This window comes from Spodoptera frugiperda, chromosome 16 (genome assembly GCF_023101765.2).
Source record: "Spodoptera frugiperda isolate SF20-4 chromosome 16, AGI-APGP_CSIRO_Sfru_2.0, whole genome shotgun sequence".
NCBI lineage: Eukaryota > Metazoa > Arthropoda > Insecta > Lepidoptera > Noctuidae > Spodoptera > Spodoptera frugiperda.
Genome location: NC_064227.1, coordinates 2,195,150 through 2,210,484, shown reverse-complemented (window position 1 = coordinate 2,210,484; position 15,335 = coordinate 2,195,150). Strand labels below are relative to the sequence as shown.

The window sequence follows — 15,335 nt, the reverse complement described above, 5'->3', positions numbered from 1 at the left end:
ACAAAACCGTTCGTTCCATTTTCTAAAATTCAAAACACGCAACTCTATAAATGCTATTTCAAAAAAAGAAAATCTTAATACTACCTACCGCTACAATAAAAAGTAAAAAACAAAAAAGGGGAAAATAGTAATAACTTTCTTAATTCGAAATTTGAAAACAACAGACAGACGAAAGAATATTACATTTTAAATTAGTTTTAGATACGTTTCACCTTGCGATTCCCACGGCACAGGATTAGGGACGCGATCATTTTTATTTTTTAATTTTTTTTTCTCTCCTTTGTTTCACTGAAGGGGTGTTGACAGTTATTTGTTTCCAAATCTTTTTTTCCGTTTTCGAAAATTTCTGTTTGAATAACGAAACCGGTTTGGCGAGATTCGTGTTTCGCATTCATAGACTTTTTTTTCGTAAATTGAGATTTAACGGTTCGTCGCTTTGCGCTTTTGTGGTTTAGTTTTTTTTTTTAAGAGAATAGTTAATTAAAATTTGATTTATTAATATTTTTATTGTCGCGTCAAGGGTTTGTTATCAAAATAATGAATTTGATTGTTTTTTTGCCTTCTTCAAAAGTATGTCACGGTTTATGATTTTCTGTTTTTATTCTTCGTGAAAATTGAGCGTGAGTACGTTTTTTATGCCTAATGCAAAAATATTTTGAAATAAAACAGAAAAAATCATATATTAGGTAAATAACTCCATTTCCGGGTTGACCTAAATTCTAAATACCTATAACAGAAGTTTTAAATACATATACATTTCCTAAATCGTATAAAACAACGTATAAAATAACATAATTTAAATAGAAAATGGAACAACGACAACGGAATTACGTCAAACTAAAATATGAAAACTAAAATTTTAATCGCAAATATGAGTGTTAATTTTTCGCCAATAAATTGACTGAGCAATGTATCTTTTTTCACGCTTTCCTTGGGATTGTAAGCAGCAACAACAGTCACCTTCAGCCGACTCCACGATGAGCGAGCGGTCACTCGTACCATTTGCGCTGGTAAATTTACTATCAACCCTCAATAATATCGATGTAAATACATTTTTAACTCTAAATGTTCGTGTCTGTCCATTTTTATTTTTGTGATTTTATTTTTAGTTTTAACAGAAACACATTTTAGTTATTTTAGCGCTATTATGTGACTTTTTTATGTTGCGCTTGTTTTTTTATTTTGTCTAGAAGACTTTGTCCACTGGTTACTAAAATAATAAAATACTAAAAACCATTTTGCATGATTGGAATAACAAAACAAATCTCAATTATTAAGTAACAGTATTAACGATCACGATTACAGTAATCACGTAAATATGGATCTTATTACACTAATTATAGGGTTTGTAATCGTTTTAATTATTCCGGGGACAGTGGACACTGAGCTTTACTAGTAACGGTTTTCAAAGTAGCGGTTTTTTGTTTAATTTTTCGTTGTTTTAACCGTTTTAACAGCATGTGCACGAAGTGTTGTGTAGATTTTGGTAACAACCCTAGTCTAGGGTAAGTGTTATTTTCTTTTTTTACTAATATAAGTCATGGGTTCAATTTCTAACTTTTTAATTGCTTGTTTTTAACATTGCTATGTTTCTTTGATGGTGCAATAACATTAAATGTTCCATTTATATTTTATGTTGCTTTCAATTCATATTTGGAATCATAACCATTTGATTAAAACTTCTCATCTCAACTGGCACGTTAGCGTATTTTATTTTTATTTTCGAATAACACAATTCCAAATTCAAATATTCGAAAATGAAAAATAAAAATCACATTTTTATTTATAAAATTTTCACATTTTAGTTAATGTTGATTTTTTAAACTTAATTTAAAATATAAAACTAAAATTATATTTTGTCTATTTGCGCATGCAGCCACAACAGCAATCACCAACAGGAGAAACACCGCTCGGGGATCGCAACGCCATGTTACCCTTCGCTCTGGTAAATGTCCTGAATAGCCTGAATATCGATGTAATTATTGTTTTTCTTTCTCTCCATTCTTCTACCACTATACTATAAAAACTCAATACTAAAACTAAATATTCAAAACTAAAAAAAAGATAAAAGTTTCAAATTCGTCTTACATTTCAAAAATATGAATATTAATTTAATTTAATGCTCTTTTAATAATAAAGCACGTTTTAATGCTTTGTTTTATGAAGAGTACCTTTCACTTATTTCACTTATTTGAGCAGATACTTTTTATTGTGAATTATAATTTAACTGAACGAGTTTTCATAGTAGAGTTTTCTCAATTTGTGAACTTTATTTTTTCTATTTTATTTATTTTATTACACTAGCTATTTCTACCTTTATTATTTTTACTGTATCTTTCTATCTCTATACTAATTAAATATCACATTCTTATTCTAATTTCAAATATAACACATTTTATTTATATTTCTTATTTAACACTGAAACTAAACTAAAAAAAGCTCTTTCCAAATTAAAAACACATTTTTATTTTTATACAATATTTTTTTAATTGCTTAGCCTAATTTTGTTTGTGTGAGTTATAGCTACATATACATATTTTATTCTTTGTTTTTTTTTTTCTACAGCAACAAGCGCGGTCAGGGCAGACTATCAGTGAGAGAACTCTCGAGGAGTGCTGGTCGACACTTCAGCGAGTGAGTTGGCATCTGTTTCAATGTGTATTGTTATCTTCCAAACGAAGGGGACGCATAGACGCGACCGTGTATTTGCGGCGCCATTTTTTATTCAATTCAAATTTTCGAACTAAAATTTCACTTTTTATTTAATTTCAATTTTCGAACTAAAAATTCACTTTTTAGTTTTTTATTTTTAGTTTAAAAAAATGCGTAATACACAGTCGCCAATATGTGTTCTCAAAAAATAAACTGGGTATTGGTTATTTTACCAATAACTATTTTTATATTTTTAAATTCTAAGGTGTGTTGTCAATTTTTATAAAACATTCCCACTAGGGCTCAATAAATACACTTTTATCTAGAACTTAAAGTGTTTTATCGTGGATCTAAGCAGTGGGTGGCGTAGGTCGTTCTTTTTTTTTATAACAGGCACTATAAAGTATCTAGGCTGAATCTAAATGTTGCATATTCATTACTAAGGAAGCGTTTTCGCATAGAATCGTTCAAGATAAAAAATCTTGCGATAAAACGCCGCGGGCGTGTTAACAATTTATTTAATCGAGATTCGAGCGCCATTTTTGTTTTTTTTTTTACTTTTAATTTCTGCAACCATCTGCGTACAAGGTGGCGTATGATAAGTCAGGAAGTACTTGTTACGGGATGTTATACATCTGCATTTTATTGTTGCACTTTTTATACGTATTGAGGTATCGGATTGAATTATGTGATATACTTATTATATGCATATTTTTATTTAGGGTATTTTCTTAGTAGAAAATTGGAGTTTAACTATGTCTAATAGACATACTGACATAATGACAATAAACAAAAAAAAAATCAACTAACATTTTTCTTTTTTAAACATGCACAAAACACTTTTATTTATTTTTATACTAAATCTACCCTCACTTAAACAACCTATTTTCCGCAAACTAGAGTCATACATTATTCGGAATGAAGTCCGTAGTCACTTTTTTACGTAAAACAGTTACAAAAACGGTGCAGAGCAGTGCATTTTAAAAAAGTACAGTCAAGTAAATAATGCAAAAAAGCACAGGTGCTCGAAAAAAATAAAGAGGCCCCGCCACGTCGGTCGAAACGGAAAAGTACACTCGGGCAAAATAAAAACTGCACTCTTTGTACTCCGATGAGTACTTGATCTTTTGCGGGCGGCGCCGACGAAATCTGTAGAGTTGAAAAACAGGATTGTTTAACTTGAAAACGTCGGTTTTTTGAACCTGTTAGGAAAAAATCGTTTGATATTCCAAGTTAAAAAGGATTATTTAACTAGTTATGACATAATAGTTTGTCGTTCTTAGTTCAATTGTTTAAGCAACTAGTAATTTTTGTAAATTTTTTGTAAGGCATAATTGATGAAACTTACGTCATATTGTAGGTTATTTCACAAGAACAACAATAAATCTAATGTTAATTATTATGTTATCGGCTTACTCACGTAATGTTTTGACGATTAACTCGACTAGTTTCAAGCCATGCAAGAGGCTCATATTCATATCAAATCTAATGTTTGTTTTACAACACCTAAAACAAACTCGAGTCATTAATTTCATAGATATTATTTTAATCATGACAAGACGTCACACTATTTATCTTTTATTATAACAGAAACAGCAAACACGTCTAAATAAATACAGTCTACTCATTACTTAACAATATCGAAAACGTCTCCATTCCTTTCACGGAACAAAACAAAAATAAGATACACATTGTCTAAAAAAATCCTTCAACATTTGCATGTCGATTTCCAATGAATTTATAGTTATTGCGTCTCGATTTATTACAGCGCCGCTTTCCGAAAAAATCCACCGAAAATGACCGAGCGAATTTAAAATTCAAATCGCAATTGTTTTTCGTTTTAAAATTGAGACGATTTTGACGTCCGCCGTCGTATCGTACTACGACATGTGTTTAATGTTTTTTTTTTTTTTTGTTTTTACTTTATTTTCTCGTCGACTGTACTCTTGTTGGTACGTTTTACGTATAAATCAATTCGGTTAAGTCGTCTCTTTTTGTTTAGCGGCCCTTTTAAGTATAAATATTGCTTTAAAAATGCTTTTAATGATGTATGTTGAGTGTTCGAGTTTTTAGAACGGACTCTTTAGAATCCCGACTTAAATTTATTGGCACCGAAAAAGAATGAATGCAGTTTTAGCTAACTTTTTGTGCAATGTGCAGTTTGACATGTGAAGATGTCATTGTTTCTGTTGGAGATTTTCATGGACATTTCTAATCTTGTTTGAGACAGGAATAGATTTCTGAGTAGAAAACAGTGTCCTAGACTGGCCTAGACTGAGTCTAAATCTGTTTATAGTGCCAGGAGACGCACCTTAAATTGGTAATTACGTCTGTGACTTTACTTATACTAGAATACTCCTTTGACCGTGCTAAGGTACATCATCAGCCTATAAGTGGCCACTGCTGACCAAAGCCTCTTCTCACACAAGATTTGAACATTAATCACCACGCTTGCTCAATGTGGGTTGGCGATTTCAAACTTATAATTAGAAATTATAAGCCCAGGTTTCCTTACCATGTTTTCCTTCACCGTTTGTCAGTGGTGTCTTAATAGTCTTATAAAGTACATATAACTCGGAAAAAGTCACATTGGTACTTGCCGTTGGTAGGTTTCGAACCAGCACTCTCATGCATGAGCCACATGACATCTACTACGGTGCTTTCCTTTAAATGCTAACATAGTAATATACTAACAAAATGTTCACGGTCTACGCAAACGTACAAAAATGTCCTACGTTTTAAAACTTTTCAAAAAAAGAAAGAAAGAACGCCGAACCGAATGAACATTTAAAAATCACAGAAGCAAAGATAATGAAATTGTTTTTTTTTAAACGCTCCTAACTGTAACATCTTGTAACAAGGGTGGTAGGGAGCGGTAATTATGAAAAGTGTTCTAGGGGGAGGGGGGCGACGGGAGACCGTTTAAAAAAAGAAGTATAATGACCAGCCAGCTTTTAAAGTTAATAGGTTTGAAAGGATCCTCCTTACTCTCTAAGACTTTTTTATCTTTTTTTTATGAAGTGAATCGATGTGATCTTATTATGTGTAATGGTTTACGTGATTTTTACTTTTTTTAAAAGGTGTGATTAGATTTTTTAAACTAATAATAATGTCATGTTAGGGGCTTATACTAATTACGTAGCATTCCGCAATACACGACAACTTACGATATTGGTTATTGCGTGCCATACACGATAACACACCATAATGTGTACTGGGGGCCGCAATTATTTTTCTACGTATTTATCTCATTAAATTTATATATATTATTATCAAAATTAAATATGAGAACTAGGCACTTAATCTTTCTAATACCTATAACCTTTCACAGTACTTCTTCTAAGAAAAGTAACTAGTAGGTATTATAAAACCTGTTATTTGCCAACAAAACTATATTAGTTGTTGCAGCTGAACGTATATTTCAATAAGCTCATAATTCGGTATTGATATGAATAATTTAGCGAAACATCGATTTTTCCACGAACAAACTATGTTTGAGGCGAATTTACTTCGGTCGTATTAAAATTAATATTACTAACCGTCTAATGTGAAGGTTATTATACATTTTTATAGCGTTATGTATGAAATTCGGTTTTAGTAAACGTGTGTGGGTTCGATTCCGCTTGGAACAATTTAGTTTTGAGACACTTCATTTCTATTTTTGTTGTTTCAACTGTTTTGATTCATATTGAAAAGATATAAAATTAATTTGAATATAAAATGTTGTAACATGAAGAATATTTCTCTATAATCAAATAAAGCTATTACCTACATAAAAAACAAACAAACAATCTTGCAACCAACCATTATTTAAATTTAAAAAATGTACGTAATGTATACCACAATAATTTGAATTACTGTTCACCCCTTTTTTAACAAAACGTGACAAAGCAAACGGCAGCGTTTAAAATGAAGGTCTCTGCTTACCCCATCCCGTTTGGTAATTTTTACCACTTTTCTTATAGGTATCTGCTATCTCTCATAATTTTCTCGGAACCCATTATGGCCGTATTTATAGAGCGGTCTTCTTTTATTTTTATCTTCGTGTCTTTCAAAAAGGAGGACTAATTGATCATTTCGAAAAAAAAACATGCGGTTATTACAGTTAAATAAAAACTAGTTAAAATATGGTTTACATATATTTGAATTTTTTAGTTTCAGTTTCAAAGTAAAAAAAAGATAACTCAGTACATTCATTATTCATTATATCCTCATAAATAAATCTTGTTCTCTATTACCATTCATATTAATTTCTCAATAAAAACGACTTTCCTACTTACTCCAACTTAAAACCAGAACAGATTTCTCTTATTGTCATAATTAATAATAATGTTTGACGTTCGTAATAACTACCTAATAATATTAACAGTCTCAGTGTCATTGGACCACATGTAACCGTTTTAATATAACAGTTGGTGCTATTAATAATAACCACTTATAAGTAGCTTACTTATGGACATGGACATACTATTATTTTGTATTAATATCAATCAGTATGACATAATAATTGATATAAGACACCGGTACCATATAAAAATCTGACTCTCTCAGGTACATTGTGATGTCTATAATTGCAGATTTTTAATAGCATGTAAGCACTTGATAGTCTTAAAAAAATTAAATAAAAAATGTCATACATAATTCTCGATATTTATTATTCATAAAAAGAATGAAAGTTTAAATCGCTTAGTGTCTAGTCATAAAATAGGATCTAACAAGTTTAGGACTCGCCTATGAATACGGCGCTGTACAGCCACGAACATTTTTCTTTCAACGCCTCCCATTTTTTTTCTTCGCTCGTAACTCACGAGAAAGAGTTTTTTGGTTAAAACTTGAAAATTTATTTCGCAATTAGCGGTAGGACACTCTTAACTCGAGACATTATTAGAAAACTTTCTTAGCGGTCGTAAAAACATCGTTTTTTAGCTGTAAAACGACACCTGCCCGTTTTTCGGCAATGAATACTTTATAATTGATCATTTTTTAATATAGTCGTTACAAGCAAAGTACCTACACTTTATACAAAAACTTTTTTATTAACAATTTATGAAAAATAAAAAACACATTTTATTTTTTAGAACGGAAATCAAAAAACACATTTTAGATTTTTTGAGATTTTAAACTAAAATGTGTTTCTTTTTTTGTAATTTAAATTTAAAAAATGAAAGAGTAGCCTCACAAAATAACACTTCATTAACATGGAGTGAAACGGTGCGACATGACGACAACAGTTAAATTTTCACAAGCACACACAAATTGGCGGGAAAACACCGCCCTCTGGGGGCCGGAATAAGAGAAAAACTCGGCAAAAATTAGATTTCTTCAGTACGGATGTTGGATGAGATGGTTTTGATACTTTGTGTGTGGAGAAAGGATTTTTTTTATTTAATGTATGATTTTGTCTTCCTTGCAGTATTAACATAACATACTTAATGAATGCAACATAACTTCAGTAATATTTTATTTTGTAAAGCATTTCTCTTCATGTTAATATTTACAATTAACTATTAATTTAGGCATTGTAAGACACAATTTTTGTAGTCGCAATACTTTTTTCTTGAAAATGTCCCTAATAATACCTAAAAGTATATTTTCAAAATGTATTTTAGTTTAAAACCCTCCTCTTTAAGCTCATACAATCTTGTAATTTCAAAACCAATACATGACACTCTTTCCTTTACAAAACCAACTTTCTCAAAAGTACCAAGACCACCCAATCCACGTAGATCGCAGTTAATGGCTTGTGCTGCACAGTAAAAAAGGCGACTCGTCGTTGGAAGATAAAAATTAGCTGAAATTAAAAGATACTAACGAACGCCATTCTCTGTTCTCGATTCAAATCGTTTCTTAGCTTATTCCCTTTACTTCTGATGTTTTTTTGTTTACTATACCTACCTACTTACGTAGTTTAATAAGCGTCTTTTTTACTGTGCTACGTTTGTTTGACGTCATCGTTAGTTGGACTGGTCTGTTGAGCTGTGTTTTGATTAAAATGTAGGTTTATCAGCTGTTATTAAGGTTGATTTTCTTTTGAAATGTTGGAACTGTAGTTTGCTTAACCTTGTTGGTTATAATACTAGAGACTAGTGTGCTTATTCTGACGAGAGTAAAAATTCTTGTGCGTAACGACCAAATTTAATCATTTTACACTTTAAATATAATGTTCTATGATTATTATTACTTACTTTTTACTAAATTTCCAATTAAAAACCCCTACAATGACAGGCTGACATCGATTCCGTAAATAAAAGTGGACTTACCGACAGCTAAATTGACAATAATCGCCGTAGCCCACAACTGATCATTATGGAGCCCCCTATTTGTGACATTCATCGGTTGGATGGGTTCTAAGTAACCTAGCGTACCTAGGTAGGGGACACTTTTTAGAGTTCCGTCGTGATTATAGTAAAACGGTTTAACAATTGTCACAGGAAATTGTCATGCTGAAAAGGATATGACAGAGTTATATTATTATTTATTTATAATTTATAACAAATTGGATATGAAAATTGTTGTTGGACTTATTTTATATAGTTGTCATGTTAGGTAGGTACATGGGTGTAGGTATTGATGGTAGACTGGTTTAAAAAAAACATACCTTTGAATATATTTATGTAAGGACATAATACGATGGGAGAAAATCTTCAATAGTCTTCAGGTTTTTGCGATGAAATGCTAGGGCAAGGATAGCAAACCAGAATTTAATTCTGGTAATAAAACCTTCTCTTAAGTATGAAGAAAACCATATCTAAATCGGATTAGCCAAAGGCGAAATACTCGCGTACAAACATACACACAGGTCAAACCGAGAACATCAATTTTTTTCGAAGTCGATTAAAAATATCAAGAACCCATATTTTTTAGTCACACATCTTGTCATTTTTTAATAAGTCTTTCGGCAAGGATGTGTCAAATATATGATTATATCATTTTACGCTCTTTTAGCACTAATTAGTAATTACTGGGAGGAAATGTTGACAATATTTGTCATGCGAATTGTTTGACTGAGCCGTTGGTCGAATGTGACTACCGCTCAACAGGGTTTTGGCTACGATTCCTTAATTAAGCAAAAAAATGCTGTAGCTATTCATATTTTTGAAATTTAAAGTTGTGTTTGATATTTTTCCCCTAATTTTTCTTCTTCTCCCTAATTTTACTGATGAAGAGTGGTGTTGTCCCTTGAATGTACCTATGTTTATATCTCTTTGGACATTGTGGCTTGACTTTATGCATAGAATATGTCTTGTATATTGACAATATATTTTATTTTTATGAGACTTTTAACCTAACTACTGAAGAGTGGTAGTGTCCAATTTATTTATATGTCTATCTCTCTCTTACTTTCGAGATTATACGGTTTGACTTTATGCATATATATGTTACGGTAAGAGTGAATAATTGAAAATTATTAATAATTATCTGTGATTATTAATAATTACCGAAACTCGAGGTAAAAGTGATAAATTAATCACATTTTTCGGTTATTATTAATAATTTTACCCTAGTAGTGATAAATGTAATAAGTGGCCAAGATGTTATTTTTATTTCAATTTAAACGGCAATATATTGTACTTGCACAACAAATATTTGTTGAATTCTATGAAAATATTTTTAAAATTTTAATTTGTTGCATTTGTAGGTGAAGACAGAAGATTTACAGGCAAACGAAATTATGATTGTTGATGATTGCTTTTAGGAATTCGTGTTGATTTTGTTAATGAAACAATAATTGTTTAATTTTATTTTTGTTACAATTTTATGTACCACGAAAGACTTTCTTGCATAAGTTTGATGGTAGATTTGATTTTTAAAAGAATTTAATTGTTAATTTTGTGATAAATGTGCCCTTTTTGGCGAGGCGAGAGGGAGTGTCAGACTTTTACTGACTAAAAACCACCCCGTTCCTACTCCTGCTTTTCGAGCCGGAGCCCCGTTAAGCCTGCTAGGTAGTCCGCAGCTCCAGTTCAGGCATCAGCCCTACTGGGCCCCATCTGTGGTGGTCTGATAGCTCTTTGAGGCGCGCGCGGAACGCGACGCGCCGTACGCACGGGTATGGTTCTGGTCGAGCAGCGATCTATCCTTAATCGCCGTCCGCAGACCCGTACTTATGGTAGCCGGGGTTCGTCACGCGATTCCTGACGCCCCGAGTGTCTCTCGCGACGGCTAAAGGAGGTTCGTTCTCTCACGCGCTCCGCCTCCTCCTTAGCTAGCATGACTGCTTCGCAGAAGGAGGAGACGGCATCCCAGTCCCCCTCGCTTCGTACCATGGCCTGAACTAATGCCGGACGCGAGAGGTCGCCGTCGCCGACCATATCCCTGAGGACGCGGCGGTATTCAGAAATTCTGAACACGGTGGCGGTGTGCCCTGCATGTTCTGAATCAGAACATACCGTATGCTCCACCTTGTCCTCCGGGCGGTCCTCGCAGTGATGACACTCGGCCTTTTCCTCCCGCCCAATCAGAAACAGGAACATACCCAAACTTCCATGTCCGGTAAGCACCTGCGTCAGGCGGTAGGTGAGGACGCCGTGGTGCCTTTCTAGTCACTCCTCAAAGAGGGGACTTACCCTTGCAATGAAGGCGAGTCCAGATAAATGTGCACTAGAAGGGCACTATTTAATATTCTAGTTCAGAATGTGTGAATTTGTTGTCCTTTCGTTTTAAAGCAAGTACAAGTAACCTTGTTTGTGTGATTTCTAATTAATATAATCGTAAGACTGTGTTTAATATTATAAATAAATACCTGCTGGTCAAAAAACATTGGGTTTATATTTATTTTATTACTTTCACCAATATGTGTCGTGAATTATTAATAATTACTACGAAAAGTAATAAATTTCGATCGATTATTCACATTTACCAAAACGTGTGATTATTATTAATAATTTTGTAAAATTATTAATAATTTTCAATTAATCAGATTTACCGTAACATATACATAGGTATATTGACAATTATATTTCATGAAAATTAAGTATGTGAGTTTTGTCAATACATAGGAATTTGCAAACAACATATTTTTGATAGAATCAGCATTATTGGCTTGTTTTTGCGTAGTCTTGTTCATCAATAATATTGTTATGTTCAATAATTGCGTTGTTACAGTTTAAGTAGTAATTTGATTACCTAGGACATGTTGAATATACTTAGATAGGTTAGTTTTCTCTATGTACTCTCTAGCTACTAAACTAGCTTTCTGCTCGTGGCTTTTCCCGCAAAAAATGTGACCTATATCTTTAGAATAAAAAATCATACTATACAATCGTTCCATCGTGACGTGAAAGACGTAACAAACAAAAGATTTGCATTTTTAAAACGTTGCCGCAAGCTAGGATTTTTCGTCGTGTCGTGGGTGGATTATAACAATTTGTGGATCACACAAACAGTTGTTTTGTGCGGGAATCGAACCCGCTATACGTTGAGCGGCTACCACACCAATTGTGCAGTCAATTTATTTTTTACCTGCATCTACATTCGTTTTCTTTTATTAATCTTTATTTAGATAAATCCATTACCTAATAACCAAATTACCTTTCAAAAGCTATACAATACAAACTCCCACGTAAACACGTAATTTGTTACACATGCGAACCATAGGTGGGTGCCATATTGAAAACCTTTATGATGATGCAAAGACTGATTCAAAACAAATCATATTACACAATAATTTATTTATAAATACCTGTTATTAATACGCAATTCCTTTTCTGTTTGGCTTTTTCCAATTATGGGACAAAATTTTACTAAAGTAAGGGCGGCAATGTGAAGAATAAATGCCAATTTTCATTGTAATCAAACGGCATTATTACTATTAATTATGATTTTTATCCAGAATTATAGTAATCAGTAAGAGTCTCACACTCCCTCTCGCCTCGTAAAATTGAACTCCAAATCTTAAAATTCGAATTTCTCCTATCCTAGGACCTTAAACTCTAAATAACTCAATACAAAGTGGGTATAGATAAACACAAACTCAACAACACAATGTTCTAATGAAATCGAAACACAATGTCATAGAAAAACGTGAAGAAAACAGGTCGCAATCAGGACCACCGGCATAGGCCTCGACATTGTACAAAAAGCAAATATTTCCTACAAGAAAGCCTCGAATAAGGCTTGATATAAAAACGATACCGGCAAAAAACTTCGCCGTACAACGCTATGAAAAACTGTAGACTTTCTGTCTCTTTCACACACACTATCACTTACAGCGACCACATAGTTTTGGTACTATTTTAAAAACAAACTAAAGACTAATACTCAATTTTTAATTGTACTTAAATATCGTGCTATCTCTGTCATTTTATAAAGAATTGATAGTGACAGAACTAGTCTTGAGAGCGTCTTAAAATTGTGTAGCGTTTGAGTATTCGGACATTAAACGTTTATTTTAAAAATGGAACACCAAAACGTACTGGCTGAATAGAAGTTTGCTTTTCTTTTCTTAAATGGAGCGGCCATCTTGAAAAAAATATTTGAAATAAGAATCGACACACAAAAGCCAATCTAACAAAAGTACTGATGGCATACGAAGTTACGTCGCAATAAAAACTTTTTAAATCATTCTGTACGAGTATGATGTATTGTAGGCCCATATGCAATCTTGATACTTTAAAATATGTGTGATTGGGTAGTAATTTCATGATAATATGAGTGTAATATGCAATAATTAAAACAATATTGAGAATAGAAATCAAATGCGATATCGACTTTAGTAAATTTTCAATATACATATTTTCTTATTTTTCTGCATTAGACTTTTTGGTATGATTAAAAGGACTTAATGTAATTGTTTAAATGAACACATAATCATGGTTTAAATAAAATATAGTTAGGAATGCAAATACCGATTGTTATTCGAAAGCGATGGCCCAGTTGTTATTACAACGTATAAACTGCAATACTGACATACTTATTAGTAGATAATTATCATTAATAATAAAGATAAGAGAGGTAGAATTTTCTATCAGTGTATAAAAGTGGACAAGGTTTTAGAGTAAAACTACTGAAATTCATATTATTTTCTTTTTCCATAAAACAATTACGGTCTGGGCCCAATTAGAAACTTGAATTATGTCTTAGTTTCAGCACTATTATTAGAGAAAATGGCTTATTTATCAAGTCTCCTAAGTAACTATCTTATTGCAAAAAACATACAATAAACCGATTACGCAATGCAAGCACCAAGATGCATTCCGCTTGCAACGAAACTCTAACTAAGGAATCGCTCAGATATAACAGTGTATAATAAAAAAGTTACCAAGTACACATAAGTGCATTACGATGCCAGGCCGTGCCTATAACTATACTTACTTATAAAACGCCCACGGACGCAGCGGAGCACAACCATTTTTTTCCCCGCACACTTACATTTGAAAAATACATGTTGACGTAAACACACACATTTCGCGTTGAAAAAAAAACATTTCGCGTCGCGCGAAAAAACGAACTCGTTTTTTAAAGTAAAAAAAGTACTTTTTAAACTAAAACTAAAACGTGACGTAACAGAGTGACTTTTTTATTTTGTGTTAAGTGTTTTGACAGTTCTTGTTAGACAGTCGTTGTCGTTTGTGAGATGTGTTTAAGAAAACTGTTGGGATGCAAATCGATGTTACATATTATTATTAAATGCAGGTATTTATTTTTATTACAATAGCCGCTAAGAGCTTGTTGCGTAACTACTCGAACTAGTTTCCGATTTATTGCTCGTTCAACGGATAGATAAACAATAGATTCCGGTAACATTCCTCTGTTAATGCTATTTGCAATTTAAATAAATTGCAAAAAATACAACTATTGCAATTTATGTCTATTGTATTTATTATTACTTAAATGTATTTTAATTTAACAAAAATGAACGAAAAATGTATTGTCACAAAAAATCGAAACAAAGCTTGCATTTCTTCAAAATATTTATATTTTCGAATAATTTATGTTGCATAAAAATAATTATTTATGTTGCGTAAATAATCGCCAACTTATGTAGACTTTCATCAAAAATATGACATGAAAATCTACATAATATTTGTTTTGCCTGACAGTTAATCCAACTTAATTAGATAAGTAAAAGTTTAAGCAGCAGTTTATATAGACTTGTTTACTTAACTTAACCTAACTTAGTCTTTACTTAGAGAAAGTAGCCTAAACCAAAGTGCAACGCGGTAAAAGTCAGTGTGACATTTAGACTTTTTTTTTAAAGTAGTTGCAAGAGTTCGGAAGTCGACGTTTTAACTTTTAACTCTTAGCGGTTATTTTACATTTTAAATGGTTTTCTTTTTAGTTTTATTTTAGTGTTCCGGGATTGGTTTTGTGTTATTTATTGATATTGTTACAAATTAGGTACTTATACTGATGTTACTACAATATATCATGATATTATTATAAATAGTGAAAAGTGTAAGTTAAATTTCATTATTGACTGCTCTTTATCCTTTCTAAGATTAATATTTAGTTCTTATTGTAAAAACATTTGACTCAAGTACCTACTGCTAATTTCAATAATCGATCTTAATTCAAAATCTTTGGTAACTTTTTTAATTTTTGACAGATATTCTATAAAACTAGTTTCAAAATTCGATTTTAATCTAAGGATTTTGCACTGATATCGGCAGTTAGTTGCTATCCTTAAAACTGACTTAACATTTTAACATGCTTGTCCGTCGGCTAAACTAAATTGTATTTAG

At 32.0% G+C, this 15,335-nt stretch overlaps 1 protein-coding gene across 18 annotated transcripts in view; it reads left to right on the top strand.

Moving 5' to 3' along the window:
* The window catches only part of LOC118281929 (zinc finger protein 628), a 126,669-nt gene that overhangs the window by 60,635 nt on the left and 50,699 nt on the right, over positions 1 to 15,335 (top strand). For 5 of the 18 annotated variants that reach the window (XM_035602750.2, XM_035602749.2, XM_035602760.2 and 2 more), the window contains exons 3-5: positions 945 to 1,043; positions 1,877 to 1,975; positions 2,566 to 2,658. The exons of 1 other annotated variant lie outside the window; for it this stretch is intronic. In XM_035602750.2, coding sequence (XP_035458643.1) covers positions 945 to 1,043; positions 1,877 to 1,975; positions 2,566 to 2,658 — 291 coding nt within the window. The remainder of the gene's footprint in view (positions 1 to 944; positions 1,044 to 1,876; positions 1,976 to 2,565; positions 2,659 to 15,335) is intronic. 12 more of the 18 variants (XM_050699386.1, XM_035602758.2, XM_035602752.2 and 9 more) reach the window with 12 other exon arrangements.